The following is an 18,265-nucleotide window of genomic DNA, read 5'->3' as shown; positions in this document are numbered from 1 at the left end:
TTGAGGAAAGAAATTCAATGTTAATTATGGAAAAGAAACCTTTTTCTTTTATATTGTGAGAAATGAACTAATTAATCCATTGTCTTACACAAGATCCTTAAATTAACACAAAGCTAATCAATATACATATCCATATCATAATAGTAATAATTGAGATAATATCCCCATATTAATAAAAAAAAAGATAATATCCCCCATTAATCAATATTGTTATTGGTTATCTCGTTAGTTAAATTGTATCCTTTAATGTTATTATTAAGCACTAAACTGATGCGAGATTGTTATAGTTTAATCAATGCTTTCCTGTGCTAATTTATTTGTTGAATGTTCAATAACTTCAAGATCAAAATTAGAAAGAACAAATGAATTTACAAATTCTGTAAGAAAAAAAAACTAATTTACTAATGTGCAAATTATATAAATAGACATTAAATTACTTCAATAAATTATTAGTGGTGTTAGTTTTTCTATAAAAAATAGTGGTATTAATTTTAATAGTGGAGCCAAAAGTTTCTATTAATTATATATGTTTCTTTTTTGGCATATAAAAAAATATTACTTGGAGCCAAAAGTTTCTCAGTATACCTTTTAAAATATTAAAAAATGGTTACTCCTTTAGAAAATGTTGTTTGAATAAATTTGGATTGGAAACTATAAAAAGACTAAGTATTGCTTCTGGAAGGAGTCTTAAAAATGTAGGCGTATGGCACAAAATTGTTGAATTTGACTCTAGCAGGGTTTGGTGAGAGGTTTCGATTCGCGCGATAAACGAGAAATATATAACGTCAAAACTATAACTATAGGAGCTAACTAAATTATGTTATATATCAGCAACTAGTCAGAAAATTATTTTAAAACTTCCCTATATATATATATGAAGTCAAATTCTTAGTGTGTGTGTATATATATATATATATATATATATATATATATATATATATATATATATATATATATATATATATATTACAAAAGAACATATTAGAGTTCCACGATAAGACGTATACGATAGGTTGTTTAGATGCTAAAACATGTTTTTTGAACTTCTTGTTTTATATTGATCTACTTCTATATTTTTTTTGAGTGGGTTATGTTGATATTATACGTTTCTATTCGAATGGCATGCGTCTTTTTCTGATATATATTTTTCCTCTGTCTTTCACCCTTATAATTATTTTACATATTTACATTTTAGTTCGTAAAATATTTTTGGATTCTATATAAATGTGAAATCTTAGTTTCAATACATCTAAATTTAATTTTTTATTTGTTTCGTAAGTGAGTACTTATATTTTTTTTTCTTTTTAATTTTTTCCCATAAATTCATTAACTACTCATGTGTTAAAGGACTTTTTCAACCCATATAAGTGAGTCAAAAGTGACATGTAATTATTTAATAGATGTATAACAATTAATGTAGATACCAAAAGTGTTCATTTTTTTAAAACATAATTAGGAAACTAACCAACTTTTATTTTTTTAGAAATATTAAAACTAAAATTTGATATCATTATAGTAATTAAAAAGTAATTTTTTTATTTTTTAATCATATCCACGTTTATGTTTTATAAAATATATCTGAAATGTTGATATATTTATTAATAACATAATATATATTTATTAGTATAGATTTAGAAAAATATAGATTTATTAGTACATATTCATCACTTGCATGGGTTGATTTGAACCTAAAGATGAGGATAAGAATTTTATATATAGAGTATGTGATAGCATTGTTTTAAAGATTTATTCACCTCACAATGCTAACTTTTAGATTGGGAATTTTTTCTAAAGTACAGTAAGCTCTTTTAAAATGAATGACAAATAATTAAATCTCATCGATCAACTTAGGCTCAGACAAAAGGATGAGGAAAAAAAAGGTGAAGAAAGAAAAAGATACATGTATATATTAAGAGAGAGGTGAGAAAAAAGCGAGCAATGCAAAAAAGGAATTTTGTCTTTTATATTAGATAAGATTTGACTAAGTAACACGAATGAAAAATGTCAAAATATTAGGAAAAAAAATAGGTTGGACTAACCGACAAGGTGAAAAATTGATCCCATAATTTTTTTATCAAAATAAAATATAAATATTCTAATTAAAAAATAATTTAATTACTCCTCCTCTAATTATTAATACAAGACTCATCTTCATCAAAACTATTATAATATATAAAACTATCCAACAAATTTTCCCATAACATAATTCTGTTGTACGTACAAGAATTAATTAGACCAATTCTTAATTAATTATATAACATTTTAAGGACTTAAATATATTTCACTGCATACAGAATAAGTGAGTTTTGATTTTAGTCATTATAATTTTTTTTCTTTGATATTATTCTTTAAAAAATCTCAAATAATTATTTTTTATCTCTACTATTATGTAACAACACTTTTATATATTTATAATTATAACGAAAGATTAAATAACCATTTCAAATGACATCCAGTATTATGTCAACATATGTGATACTTTTATTTTTTGGAAAAAAATCTTTTAAATAAATGTTATTTACTTATCTCAAAATGAACATATAAAAGAGATAAAAATTAATTAATTATTTTAAATTTTAAAGAGATAAAAATTAAAGAAAAATATTTTACCGGAACTAAAATAAAATTCACTTATTTTATAGTAGAATCCCAGAAAAGTATTTTAAACTTTAGGAAGAAAAAAAAAATTATAGCTAGAGACAAAAATCAAAATTTGGTAACTTCATAAGACTAAAAACATTTAAGCCGGCATTTTAATTACCAAGTTTTGAATTAAGGGAAAAAAAGTGAAACGTGGCATTCAATGTCATCGATCACCATTCCATCCCTCTGTCCTCCTCATTTAAGAATTCCATCGAGTACAAGAAACCATGGACAGAAATTTCAACATCAATTGTTTGAATTTTTTTTCTCTTTTCTTGATGGCATTTGTTTATACAATTGGCGGATTCCTTACTCATTCTTCTCTCTCTCATTACTTTATGACGACACCGGAAAAAACAAATCACCACCAAGAGAGAGATAACGATGAAAAGTGGCGAATCCCAAATGCCAACAACAACAAATTTACCAAATTAAATTAATTAATGAACAAAATTCAATATGCAGGAAATTACCTAATTAATTAAATTAAACTAATCAGTTATTACTAGCATAGGAAATAATCATCATCAGAAGAAGAAGTCAAGCTGAGAAGTTGCTCCAAGTACTCAGAACCCAAATCCTCCAACACCAGCACATTTTGTGAAATAATATTCACATTTTGTGATTCCATTCCATGGTCCCTTTTGTTTTTTTTGTTGGTAGCCTTGGATTTTCTTCTCATGGTGTGTTTTCTCTTGAGTGCCAACACTGGAGAGGAACCATCTTCCAATGATATTGGCTTATTATTACTCTGCATGTCTTTGAGTGATTCCCTCACCACTTCTTCTGGGAAATTTAGCACTGCCATGGACCCTCTTGTGGACAAAGCAGCTTGATCATAAGCCAGTGCTGCTGCTTCAGCAGTGTCAAATGTGCCAATCCAAACTCTAACACCATTTCTCGTTGAGTCTCTTATTTCAGCAGCAAATTTCCCCCATGGCCTTCTCCTCACTCCTCTAAAGGGTCTCTTGTCTTTGTTAGTTTCCTTTGGTGGTTGTGGTTGTGGTGATGCATGTGTTTCTTTGAGTTGATGGCTTGCATGAGTTAAATTGGATGACACTTCTAGTTGTGATGACTCAGTGCTGCTGACCAAGGAGCCTGAAGAGTTGGAATAATCTGAGGATGATGATTCCTTGATTTGTGATTGTGAGGAGTGGTCAGTGATGGTGAAGGAATCAAGGGCGGTGGTGGTGGTGGTGGTGTTTTCTTCATTGAAGAAAAGAAAGTCTTCCCAAGGGAATGGTTCTGCACAAACAGAGGAATTTACAAAGGAAGAGTTAAAGTTTTGGTATTGGAAGAAAGATGAATCAAAATCCATCTCTTGAAATCTTAATGTAGACTGACACCAAAATTCAGCTGTTTTGTTTTTGTTTTCTTTCCCTCTCCTCTTATGTGCGTGGCTCTGTGGTATGCTTTTGTGGGCTTGAAGAAATGTTTGGGGTGCTTGCCTCCTTTATATACTCATTGAAAAGAAGGAAACATGATGACCAAAAAGATGGATGGATAATGGATAAATAAATGTAATTAATATAAAAATGAATAGATGAATTATACTAAAGGTGAAGTTGGAATCTTGGTCAAGGAGGATGTCTTTGGATATCTATTTTTTATGTTATTGAATTGTACTATTAAAGGGCGGACTATACATGGCCCAATGATCTATGGAAATGTTAAACCACCCTTAGAGAAGTTCTTTAACTTTAATATTTTTTAATTTGATTGTATTTTTATTAATTCTTTTTATATTTTTGCTACAAGACAAGTTCTTTAAATACACTCTTTAATAAAATGATAATTTATAAAAAAGAATTCCTTGTCAAATATCATATTAACCTTCAACTTACAAGATTAAAGAATTTTACTTATGATATATGTTTATTGTTTTTATACACTCTTTTTATTGTTTTTTGATAAATAAATCGTTCTTTTATATCCGAGTCTAACAAAATCTTATATCATATTTATACAAATATTTATTATTAGAGATAATATAATTCGAGTTAAGTAACACCAATATAAGTAATAAAGTGTTTTTTAAGTATAACGGTATCTTTAAAATTTAAATTGAAAATCATTGACTAAACTAAAATAATACTAACTAGTTGATTAAAAATAGAAATAGTAATAATAATATATCGATAAACATAATTAAAAAAAAAATTGAAGGTACTAGAAGTAATCCATATAATTGGTAAAGTCACGTGCGTCAAAGAAAGAATAAAAAAACGTGGGCAACTCGAGAGGGCGAATAAGGGTTTGGTTGGACCAATAGTAGGTTGCGACTCCGCTAATGATGGAGAGGAAGCAACGTAAGTGCGCGAGTGTTGAATTCATATTTCAGAAGAAACTAAACTAAACGGTTGAAGGGCATAGTAACCAAGTGTGTCTGTTTGTCTGAGTGTCACTCTCACTCTCACAAAGCTTTCTCATTCACTTGCTTTGTCGCATTGCATAACACATACACCTCTCAAGTCTCAACAGTGACTTGTGACTTGTGACTTGTGACTTGTGAGTCAGGATTGGCCAGTGACTTTGTATTCATTGCAGCCACTTGACACACACCACTAATGTGACATAGCATAATGTTGCCCCAGCTCATCATATGCCTAGTAAGTGGGGAATTAACTTGCTTTATTTCACTTGGAGTTTCATTCTCTTACTTATTTGATTACAAATTATTTTGTAATATTTTTTAAATAAATCACAAAACCTACTTGAAAATAACTTATTAAAATTGGCCTAGTACTAGAGGATCAAAGTAGATGCATGTGGTCTTAGGTTTAATCTTTATTGTGTCTATCATTGTGCATGAAAAAAAACTAGTGAATTATTCAAATATTTTATCTCTCAATTTCACATTAATTAGTGAATTTATATAAACTAAAGACATGTTTAAGCCTTAAAATAATAAAACATAATTATTCAAATATTGTATCTATCAGTTTCACATTAATTAGTGTAAATTCTTTAATTTGGTCCTTCAGATTTATATGCATTATTAAATTGGTAATTTAAAAGTATATTTATATTTTATATTTTTAAAGACTAAATTTATTATAGATTAAGTTTTTGGATAAAGTATGTTTTTTCCCTCTAATAGTAATAGATATTATATTTTGAAGGACTGAAATCGAATGAAAACATATATCTTTGGGAAACTAATTCCAAATTCAAAATACCAAAAATATATTTTAATCTTAAATTTTTTTAGTGACTAATTAAATGATAAAATTCTAAAAGGACTAACATAATAAAAATTTAAATATTTATGAACTAAATTTGAAAACATATATCTTTCTAAAAACTAATATATAATAATTCACATAATTCTAGAAGACTAGCTAAATTAACATTCTGAGAATTAGTTTAATGAGGCACATAATGTAACATTATATTCATATGACTTCACATAGTTGAGTGCACTCCTGTGTCTGCGTGATATTTCCGTTCGAAGAACCTGCCTCTGTCTTATCTAAATTAGTGAATTCCAATTTTCTTGCCCTAAACAGTTGGGACCCAAACACACATGCTACATGTCACATCAGCCGCCAGCGTGCCCTGTTTTCCCCTTAGCTCCAAGGGCATATATATGAGTTAATTATTTATTTTATAAGTTATATATACGAGTTAATCAATTAACCCTGTATTATGTCAAACCTTTGTTAAATTTCATTTTCTCTTCACACGAAATTAGATATTTTATTATATAAAGTTCTACAAGTTTTAACCATGGCATGTTGTTAATTAGAAAGAAATTTAACCATCAAATCCTACTAATATTTGGTATTTTAAAATATGGTTCTTCTGGAAGACAAAAGTAATATGTAGAAAATTAATCAACGCTCTTCTTTTTAATCAGTATATCTATAATCAAAAGATGAAAAAGATTCGTAGTGGATACCGTTTAAATGATTTTAAAAATATGAAGAGAATGCAGACGATTGATATACATATGAATGATTGAAACTTTTTTTGTTGGGCATATATGATCGATGAGCAACTTGTAATAAAGCATCTGCCACTTGCTGCTATTAAATGTTTAGAATTGTTTATTAACGGAAGAAGATACATGCATCTTTGCATCTATGATCTCTACAACTTGCATTGTCACCAACGAACATATTTGACATTTCATTTTGGCTGATAAGGACGGATGGTTTATCATTTAAGAATTGCTTCAGACAAGAATAAGCTGGTCCACCAGATCGTCCGGACTCAATTTCAAAGTTCCAAGTCAAGAGGAATAACGTATAGAAGCCTTTGTTGAATGTGAATGTATAATGTATGTCCTCGCATTATTTGTCAAGGAGGGAGGAGAAAGAACCATATATCAGAATGAGCTTCCAGATACGTAAGTTGATGTGTATATATAAAAAATTGTCGGTAAGACCTCTTTTTTTTTTTTGGCTTAATTATATTTTTCATCTACCACCAGATATCAGATATCATAATTATGTGATTATGTGACTTTGATCTTTCAAATTTTAATCATGTGAATTAGATCCTCTAGTCATTGTAATATTAACATTGCACATTTGATTTTTTCGTCAATTTTTTTAAAATAAATTTCCTAACATAACAGATCCGGTGTTAAATGACATGATAATTAATGTGTTGTTTGACACATTTAGTAATATGACTTAATTAATTTTTTTTATCCCTCTAGTATCATAATTGTGAGAGATTAAAAGTTTAATTAAGTCAAACTAAAAAGTATCTAACCAGTGGTCAATTATCACATCATTCTTTCTATGGATTATGATATTTATATGAAATAATTCTCGTTAAAAATAATGATTAATTTTTATAGGAGACTATGAACACATATAAAATGTGTATTCTTCTATCAACACAATTTATTTTATAATCACAGTCTAGATTCAAACTTTATACCATTTAATTAAAAGACACTTCTTATATCAATTATTGTTGATTTGTCATATCATCATCCAGTGTCATGTCAATAATTTTATAAAATATTTGATGAATAACTGAGAGAGGGATCAAATCACATAATTGTGATACTTATAAAACCCAATTTGCATAATTAGAACCCAAGAGACCAAACTCAACTAATTACAATACTTAAAAGAATCAAAAGTGAAATTAAATCTTATATTTTTAACACTTTTTTTGTGGCACTTTTTTTTGTCTATTTGGTGAAATTCAGGTACCTCCTACTCCCTTCACCCCTATAATAAGATCCTCTCAATCAATTCATAACATTTTAAAAGATTGGATAATTTAGTTAGTAATATTAAATCTGTCAATAATTTATAAGATAAATGACCACTTCACTAAAAGTGTAAAACAATAACAACTTAGTTTTTAAATTAAGAACAAATTATACAAATTATAATTATAGTTTTCAAATGTGTAAAAAGTGTGATAATTACATCTTATAACTTTTAATTGATCATTTTATCATTAAATTGTAATATTAAGTTGTAATATTCAAGGATTAGTTTAACATATATTAAGTTGTATTTTCTGAGAATCAATTTGATATAAAAATTTAAATTTTAGGGATCAATTTAACATTAAATTGTAAATATAATGTAATTGTCTCATTTTTTACACATTAAGAATTAAATCAAAATTTTCATTCTATGATTAAATTGTCGTCCTATTACACTTCCAAGGATGAACCTTGAAAGTGACCATTTATCTTAATTTATATTATTCTTTCAAAATTTTCATTAATATTTTTTAAAATAAATCATATTTCTCTTTTCACTTAATTACTTCTCACTTAATTGCTATGTATCATCTTGTCTGATCCTAAGAGAAAGAGTTTATCTCATTAATTTTAACTATTTTTAATTAATTAAGAGCATTTAATAAGAAAAAATAATTAATGCAATAACAATTAAAAAAATATCTTATAAAATAAAATAATTAATTAAATAATTGAATTCTTTATTTTGTGTGTTCTATTTAAAACTAGTATGATCAACATAAATTTTAACCAAAATGAGAAGATGAATTGGTAAGAGCATATAAGAGTGTGTTGCTAACATACTATCATTAATTTTATATAAAATATAATTTTTTTTCATCGATCCACCGGTTAATTTTAATAACTATATACTATTTTGATTTTTTGGGGTAAAAAATCAACAACTATAAATATGTAGCCAAATAGTGCATATGTTTATATATTTTAAAAGTATATACTACGTACGTCATTTTTTATGTATATTAATACAAGATTTCGTAGATATAATATATTTGAAAGAAAAGTTTCAATCCGACAATAGGTTTTAGGATAAAATTATTCACTAAAAATTATTAAATATTGTAATAATTAATATAACTCAGTAATTACTGCAGAAAAAAAAACATTTATCATAATTCAAATCTATAGTGCGAAAGTCAACGTTAAGTACTGTGAAATTAGCCGTAGTCACAAGACTGGCGATATGAAATGTTTTTCATAATGAAATAAAAATAATCAAACACATAAGAGAATGTTAATTCAAAATTGTCTTGATTAGACATCAGAAAAATTAAGTAACTTTAAGAGGCACCACACTCAAGCAAAAAAATAAATTACATCAAACCATCACACCTAGTGTGAGGAGGTGAATCATCAAGTTCAAAAGATCTTCAAGTCCTTTGTCATCCTTCAAGCATACTTCACATTCTCAAGCTTTTTATTTTTTTAGATATATAATGTTAGTCAAGTGATTAGAAAAGATTGAAGGAAAAAGGAAGAAAAAAGAGATAATAGATTCCAACTATCTCAACTAACATTTTTAACAAAATTTATTTGTTGATAAAAAGCTCTCACTTTTTATGATGACAAACAGTTAACTATAATTGTTTTGGAGTGCTTATATGGTGTTATGGTCTAAGCTTATAACGGAAATTTGAAATTTACAACAACAAAAAATCATATCTCCCCCTTTTTGCCATTATAAGAAAAAAATATGTAAATTATATTGAGATATAAATACCAAAGGTAATAAATTAAAACTAAGATACAAACAAAAGATATATCAACCAAACCACAATTTCATTCATGAGGAAACATGTTCATAAAAAATCAGGAGTATATTGACCAACAACTAAAAAAATCAAAACAAAACAAACCAAAAGCGTAAAAAAACATGAAAACACTAGATAAAAACATCAAATCTCAAGGTCCTCATCTTCAAGCTTCTTCTCCTTTTTTTAAAAATAAAAACTTCAAGCTTCTTCTTTGTTGCATCCTAGTGAATAGATAGACACTTAAAACTTGAGACGATTCTCCTCTTGATGCTTCTATTTCATCAAATCTTTTGATAAATATTTGTTTGAATCTATACTTGATCTAATAATATATGAGACAGTACCAGAGCAACTTTATTTATTAATGTAGTACTAACATATCGATCTTAACATTATATTATATATATAATTAAATCGTAAAATAAAATGCATATAAAACTTAAATTAGGATGCATTAATTAATATGATATTCTACAAAATATTATTAATTCATTATTGGTTTGAAAATGTGTTTAAAATTATAAAAACTAAATCATATTGAAATGAAAGAATTATAAAGTTAACTTAGAGGAGAAAAGAAAAAAAAATCGAGTTCAATTTTTTTTCAGTCATATATATATATATATATATATATATATATATATATATATATTATATGTATGTATAAGATAAAGATAACGGGGATACCAAGAAAACAAAATACAAAAAGGTATTGAAGGTTAAACTCTTTGGAGCTTAAATTATGCAGCTCGATTCTAAGAAGGGAGCCCCCTAATGACTAACAAAAATTAATATTTATTGATAATAAAATTATATTGAAATGATCTTAGTATAATCCCAATTCATTCTCAAAATACACTAAGACTGTGTTTGGATGGAGAATTTTAACTGAGAAAAGTAATTTATCAGATAATTTAAATTTTTGTAATCTAAAATTTATTGTTTGGATTTTTTTTTATCAAAAATTTAAATTTTTGAAATTTTAAAACAAAATTTTAAATAACTAAAAATGTGAAATTTCAATTTCCTTCTAAAAGATGAGAAATTAAAATTCTCTTTTTGATCGAAGAATCATTTAAAACGTTCACTTATTTTCTTTATAACATTCATCCTCTCTCGTGTGTCTGAAAAGTTTCCGAAATCCTATTCTCAAACTTGTGACTATTCCCTTATGCCGATGATCCCTCTTCTTCAAGGAATAACGTCTCAGCTTGTGGAACATTGATTGAGTGTGGGCGTAGGGAGACACATAGAACTACACCTGCTAGTCAGGGGAGCATCCGTCACTATCCATCACGCGACGGAGGTGCTTGCCAACTCGAAGGACCTGGGTCATGTCTTGCGCTGTTAACTGAATGATGTGATCGGGTGTGGTGAGGTACACTGTCGTACCCTGATTTCCCTGTGACTTCTTATGCCGCATCAATGCTCTTTTTTTTTTCGAAGCACACCAATCATATTTTTTATTTTCTCTCACCCTCAAAATTTTAATTTTTTTTATTCAAACAAAAAATTTTAAAAATAAAATAATTTTAATTAAAATATTTAAAATTCTTAAAATTTAAAATTTATCCGAATCTTACATTTTCTCGTCCAAATACTAATTCTGCAAAATCGGAACTTATCAAAATCAATTTCAAGCCACATAAGATCAGTAGTGAGACGCAACGCACACGTACTCTATACAATATAATCAATATTTTAATAACAGCAATATTAATTAAAATATTCCCGTCGTATCACTTTCGTGTCTTTCTATTACGAGATATATATGTTGAGGTAAACAGCTCAGCACATTGGCAGTTTCTAATATGATTTTCTAAACATTAAATTTGGCATATCTAATTGTTACCTTAGTTGTCGTAAAGCGTCATCTCAACATCAGCCAAAGGTAGATTGGATGATATTGCAAGTAAATTAAATAAATAATTATGCCGAAAAGAAAAGTGTTCAATTTTATAATATAACGAAAATAAAGTCAAAAGATTGATGAAATTGAATAGGCAATAAGTTAAAATATTCTACTGGATTTACTTGACAAATGACAATGATACATTCCCTTCTTTTTTTTTTGACAGCTGATACATTCCCTACTTAACGGATCAATTAAAAAGGATTCTTTCAGCTGGTAACTTGCTACCTTTCTTTTGTGTTTTTGGCTAACACTGACATTCAAAACTCACTTTTTCTAAACTCTTAAGTGGCGACTCTAAATAATTATATTAGTTGTCAAGCCATTGTCATCTCAGGCTCAGCATAGATAAATGAAATAAAATGTTTTGTTTTGCAACTTCTGCTTTATTTTTTTAGTAAAACAAAATATATTATTTATAACTTTATGTTCTGTTTTATTATATTTCATAATGTATTTAATTATAAAATAATTTTCATATATTATGTTTAGTCTTATTGTTATTATTTATCAAACGTTGCTATTTTTTTTTTGAAAAATTGTAAATTTTTTGTTATGTATGAGAATGGTCTCAACCAATTATCTGTCTGAATTCTGAAAGTCTGCGATGTTGGTAGACAGTGGCTTTTATTGCCCCTTTGAATATAAGACTTTCTACTGTTTTACATTAAATGCATCGTATTTCTTATCGGTTGAATATTACAACTTGTTTAAAAGAAGAAACTTAATAGATAAGGTCTTCTTAAGACGGTTTAAGGAATTAATGACAGTGTTAAGCCTGCTGCATTGAAAATTATAATATAATCAATATTTTAACCTTTGCATTACATATCATAACTATTTTTTAATTAAATTTTATATATAAATTATATTATAATCAAATTTATAATAAATAAATATTTTTAAATATTAAATCACATTTTAGAGTTATAGTAAACAATTGAGATATAAACTTTATTTTCAATTCTAAAAGGTTTAAAAACTATTAAAATTCAGTTTAGAAATAAGGATAAAAGATAATAGATTAAAAGGGATATATAATCAAGAAAACCAAATATGAAAATAAAAAAGTATTTTGAGGTGGTTGAGAGAATGCTTTGGTTAGTTGATTAAGAAGTGTATGAAATATAATGCACATGGATGGATAGAGAGACCATTAAGAATGTCTAATGGGGATAGAGAGTATAAAAAATGAGACTCCCACTATTTAAATTATGTATTTTAATTTATGAAATAAAAATACAATACATTAATAATCATTAAGTACCTAATAATTTCTGCTATATGTAAGATCCAACCGCCAGTTCATGCTTTTGATATTTTAATCTATAATTCATACAATAACTTATCACTTAGATGATTTAGATACGTGAATTTAAAAAATATGAAAAGGAAATCTTCATAAATAAACAAAAAAATGTGTATAATGCACATTGATGAACCCACGTGCGCTGCCAGCAACACGACAAGTGCGACAAAGCCCCTACTCTTGGCCATCGTCATACATGCACCTGTCTTTTTGCTCTCAGAGAGGTCAACTTCAACAAACTAAAAATTAATATAGATATTTATGGTTTATAAGAATATATTCAACTAATTCAAGTGTTGAATTTCAAACCGTCACATACGACCCTCTGGTCAAGCCCACGAACTCACCCATACATAAACATAAATAATATATAGTGGTGTCATCACATGTCCATCTCCATCCAATATAATACCTTCCTCAACTTAGCTAGCTAGAAGACATAGTATCGTAATATATACCTAACACACATAACAATAACTTAGCAACATTTTTTCCTTCTTTCTTTCTTTCTTTCTATACTTTTTGTTGTTAATTCTAAGTTATAAGAGAAGAAAAATGGAGGGTGGAAGATCATCAGTTTCAAATGGGAATGTTGAGGTTCGTTATAGAGGGATTAGAAGAAGGCCATGGGGAAAGTTTGCAGCAGAGATTCGTGACCCTACAAGGAAAGGAACAAGGATATGGCTTGGAACATTTGACACTGCTGAACAAGCTGCACGAGCTTATGATGCTGCTGCTTTTCATTTTCGTGGCCACAGAGCAATTCTCAACTTCCCAAATGAGTATCAATCTCATAATCCAAACTCTTCTTTGCCTATGCCTCTAGCTGTGTCAGCTCCTCCTTCTTATTCTTCTTCTTCTTCCACTTCTAATTATTCCGGTGATGATAATAATAACCACCTTGTGAGACCTGCTTTTTCTGGAGAAATAATGCAAGGTGGTGATCATGATGATGATACTTTTGAGTTGGAGTACTTCGATAATAAGTTGCTCGAGGAACTCCTTCAGATGCAAGATAACAGACACTTCTAAAAGTAAAATATAACACAAGCCAGCTATGTTGTGTTAGTCACTGGCATGAAATAAAATGCAAAAAAATGTTATTGATTTTATTTAATATATTTTGTTTGATTTTTTTTTTTTTTGTAGCTGATCAAAGTTCTTCGAAATGAGATTGGACATTTGTTGTTATTGTAAGGATTCAGTTATGAGAATAATAAGCGACATGCAAATTTAATATATCCTTGTTTTGGTAAAGGGTATTTGCTAAGCATTGTGTATGTTGTTGATTTCTTTTATGTTCACACCCATACATTTTCTGATGTTTCTCCAAATTCTTATTGCCAGCTTGATCAACAATGCATTTAGATCCATTAAAAGCAATATATTAAAGATGTAAACAAGGGACAAGGGACAAGTGTGTGTAAAATATAATTCTTAACAAAAGAACTACTAAAAAATTAAGGATGTAAACTTACACTTTGGATCATATGATTAATTCGGGATAAAAGCATTACATCCCACGAACAACGGGGCCAAATGATAATGTAATAATGCTAATATGCCATAAGTACATAACAACGTGGAAATAAACATGAAACCTTGAAATATTCCCCCAAGATAATATATTTAAAGACCAAATTGCTAATTAATGGCATTCTAGCTTTGATCATATAAAGGAATAAGATATAGTGATGGAGAATCGGAATTACACATCTTCATCGGTATCTTTTACCTTTTTTCTATTATATCAAAGGATAATCATGGTGACATTTTTATGGAATGGTGGGGGAATTTTGTCATCAAACAAAGGCCAACATGTCCAAGGGTTGGATCGAGATTGCAACACAGAGGTCATTCATGTTGTTAATTGTTAATTAGATAGAAAGTTGTAACTAAATTGTAATTCAATTGTTAGGTTATAGTTAGCTATTTTATCTGTTAATTCTCATCCTAAAATAATATGTGGGTTGTATTATCTCTTTTGTATCATGTATTAGAATATTGGAATTACATTCTATGTGTTCTTTGCCTATCTATCTCTCACAGTCAATTTCATGTTCTTCCCCTTCTTTTGTATATGGAGAAACTTTGAATCTTGAGTTGGTATCAAAGCTTTTTCATCCAACACCTGTCGAAGATGAAAAACGAGTTCCATCGCTAGAAAGTGCAATAAGTGTATGCAGGAGAATTATGTGAGCTATGGCTAATCATTGAACATGAACATTACTAGAAAAATTAAAATGAGTGACAGAAGAATCTAAAATAATTAGCTACAAAAAAAATAATTTTCTTTCTCTAAATTTGCTCACTAATTCATTATTTTTTAGTAATGGACATTCATTTGGGTCTGCAACATGCATGCCTACAAGTGCGTGAGCCAGAGCCATCTCTTTTGCAAGTACAATATTGTGTATGTGCTCTTTTGGAAGGAGTAGCAGAGTTGCACAAAGTTAGTTCATTGTGCTTTGAAGTGATAGGAAGTTGGTAAGTTTTTAAGCCTAAGCCAACTTTACTTGAGTACTACATGTTGGGAATGCCAACTATAAATTTTCAAAAGTTGTAAGAAGTAATCAATGAATGTTTATCCAAGTCTTTGTAAGTCATACATCACCATTATAAATAAAGGTTTAAGATACAAGTTTAAGATAGAGAGTCTCTTATAAATCAGAGTGTTATAATTTCTTATAACTCTTAAATGAAAAATTTGAGTTTGTAGGATGATATATTTGAAAAGGATTTTTAAAGTTAATTTATTTAAAAAACTTGTAATTGTTATCTATGACAATAAATATTTGTTGAGACATTTTCATGAAAATAAAAGACGTTGAACCATATAAAATTATGTGTCTTTTGTTATTTCTTTATGATGTAGTTATCTTGTGTTCCCATTTATGATAATTCTTGTTATGTGTAAGGTTTTTCAATTCCTAACATTAAATTTTAAAGGGTTTCAACAAAGATTTGAAAGTCCATTCTAAAAGGTTGTAATTCTTGTTGGTCATGGCGATTTTAAACCAAATAGAGATTATTGGAAGCTCTATATATGAGTCAATCCATGATTATTAGTTAATGGTTATAATATTAATCCACTCCCAAGACACTCACCTTTAGAAGTGAAGGTAATTAATTCAAGGTATTCTTTGCTTCAAAAAATCTATAAAAAAGAAGGTTCAATAGTTTTTATTACTAAAACTATATCCTATTTTCTTTTAAGGAATTCAGGTCAAGAAGTTAAAAGCTAACTCTCAAGATAATCTTATTCACCCAAAGCCATTTCCTCCATGTTTGTTGAACTCTTTGAAGAATGAGTATTGACACCTCACTTTTTAAAGTATATGCTATGAACCCAATGTATGGGCGGTGATAACGATCATCCTTGTTAGATGTTGGTTATTCATTTGTTTTGTATATATATATGCAATGAAAAAAACTTATCATGTATTTACTTTTTCTCATCTCATTTCCACCCCATTTTTTTTTATCTCTCTCATCATATCACTTATCTCATCAATTAGTTTCTCTCTCAATTGTCTTTCTTTCTCTTCTCTCTCTATATGTCTTTCTTCTTTCAATCTCAATCCACCCATAGGGTGAACAAATTAAATATCAATGCTCATATGCAATCTACACAAATAAAGAGAGATTTGGTCACCTTCCGTGCAATTTACAAATTACTACAATCCATAATACATGCTCACATGTATAGGAGTATTTACAGATCAAATTGTGTTAGATTTGATTAAACCTATTACCTAATCCAATTAGAATTGTATGAGTTTGGTTAGATTAGGTTTGTGAAATTTTATTGTGTAACCCAATCCAAATCCAATTACGATTTTTTTGTGATATTTTTTTGGGGTTGGGGTCAATCATGTTTAAACACTTTTAAACTCCCTAAAAATGATAGTAAGTATAATAAATTGTTAAATTATTAAAATTTTATTATTAATTTTTAATTGTCGTACGATTATCTTATCTCTATACTACTTAAAGGTTATCAAATAAGAAACTGATCTATATGATCCACATACCAGCCCTACCAAAATACAGGGTATATATAGATAATATGCGAGATTATAAACTTTCTTTCACAACCGCACCAAGCAATTTATGGAAAGGATCAAGATCCCAAAATGCAATTAGTGGATGAGAATGAATTGGAAGCGTTTAATTGGTAGGAATTTTGTTGGAACAGAGGGTACAGTTTGTAATTGACTATATATAGGATTCGTTTACACCAGCATCAAGTGTTTACAGTTACACCAATCCATTAAACTTAAATAATCTTTGTGCACTTGATATGTAAACTCGAGTATGGAAGTGTTTAATGTACAGACTGCAGGAATCTAAACATATTTGTGTGGAAGCGTTTAATGTGCAGACATGCAACGACAAAATGCTCCATTGCACTTACATGTGGGACACTTGTAGATGCAATTATTAAAGACATGTCAATGTCCCCAGCAAAGATATTTGTGGGGTGAGTGGGAACAATAAAAATTCTTTGTATAGCAACAATATTTTTGAATCATTTCTTTTTTTCGATTAAGACTTCTTTCTCTTGAAAATCATGACGAAAATAATTTGCGTAATTGATAATATATTATTCAAAGAACATATATAATTGATGGCAGATAATTTTTTTTTGGTAATGATATATAGTTTAAATCTGAGTAATGTTTCTAAGTAATGAAACATTTATTTTTAATTCTTTAGCAAATTAAGTTATGATGCATTTTAAATTAAATTGAAATAAGTAAATATTTACTTTTAAAATAAATTTTAGAATAGATTGTTTTTAATATATGTCTATACAACAATACTCGATCCTTAAACAATGCCAAGTACCGGTAAATGTTATCTACAGAATGTTAACTAATTCTTAAAAAATATATTCATAAACAATATATTTTTTGGTTAATTTCCCCACAGAATTTCCCCCCCCCCCCCAAAAATAACTCTATTTGAGATACAATTGGACATTAGAATATTGGACATTTCGATTCAAATATTCTGTAAGAAACTTGCCTATTGTATTTATACATTTATAGATAATATATATTGCCCAATTAACTGGTAAATTGCATCTGATAGCTTTTTATAATGTAGAGAGAAAACATAACAGAAAAAAATGCAGAAACAAGAGAAAATAAATTAAATAAAGTAATTATTTTCTCTTATATGATTGAAAAGAAAAGTGAAAAAAAAGAAAAATATGTTAAATTAATTTTATATGCATTTAATATAATAAGAATAAAAAAGATGGATAATTGTATTATTTAATTAAATTTATTTCTTTTCCATTTTTTTCTCAATTTAAGGAGAGAATTTTTTTCATAAGTGTCATATTTTATTTTCAGTTTTATTTCCACTCTATCCGAGCAATTACAAATGTAAAGCTCACT

At 28.0% G+C, this 18,265-nt stretch overlaps 2 protein-coding genes across 2 annotated transcripts; one reads left to right on the top strand and one right to left on the bottom strand.

Annotated features, from left to right (window-relative positions):
* Positions 1 to 2,881: 2,881 nt before the first annotated feature.
* LOC114370470 (ethylene-responsive transcription factor 1B-like) lies at positions 2,882 to 4,084 on the bottom strand. The gene has a single exon (XM_028327830.1). The coding sequence runs from the start codon at positions 3,959 to 3,961 to the stop codon at positions 3,149 to 3,151; it is 813 nt and encodes a 270-aa protein (XP_028183631.1). The 5' UTR covers positions 3,962 to 4,084; the 3' UTR covers positions 2,882 to 3,148.
* Positions 4,085 to 13,273: 9,189 nt separating this feature from the next.
* Positions 13,274 to 14,097, top strand: LOC114370843 (ethylene-responsive transcription factor ERF098-like). Its single transcript, XM_028328231.1, has one exon. The coding sequence runs from the start codon at positions 13,413 to 13,415 to the stop codon at positions 13,887 to 13,889; it is 477 nt and encodes a 158-aa protein (XP_028184032.1). The 5' UTR covers positions 13,274 to 13,412; the 3' UTR covers positions 13,890 to 14,097.
* Positions 14,098 to 18,265: the final 4,168 nt, after the last annotated feature.

The sequence above is a fragment of the Glycine soja genome, chromosome 10 (assembly GCF_004193775.1).
Source record: "Glycine soja cultivar W05 chromosome 10, ASM419377v2, whole genome shotgun sequence".
Classification (NCBI taxonomy): Eukaryota; Viridiplantae; Streptophyta; class Magnoliopsida; order Fabales; family Fabaceae; genus Glycine; species Glycine soja.
Note: the sequence above shows the minus strand (reverse complement) of the source record. Positions and strands in the feature narration are given on the sequence as shown.

What these genes read in the sequence shown, in the direction of transcription:
- LOC114370843 (XM_028328231.1), top strand. Translation starts at nt 13,413, where the DNA reads ATGGAGGGTGGAAGATCATCAGTTTCAAATGGGAATGTTGAGGTTCGT.
- LOC114370470 (XM_028327830.1), bottom strand. Translation starts at nt 3,961, where the DNA reads ATGGATTTTGATTCATCTTTCTTCCAATACCAAAACTTTAACTCTTCC.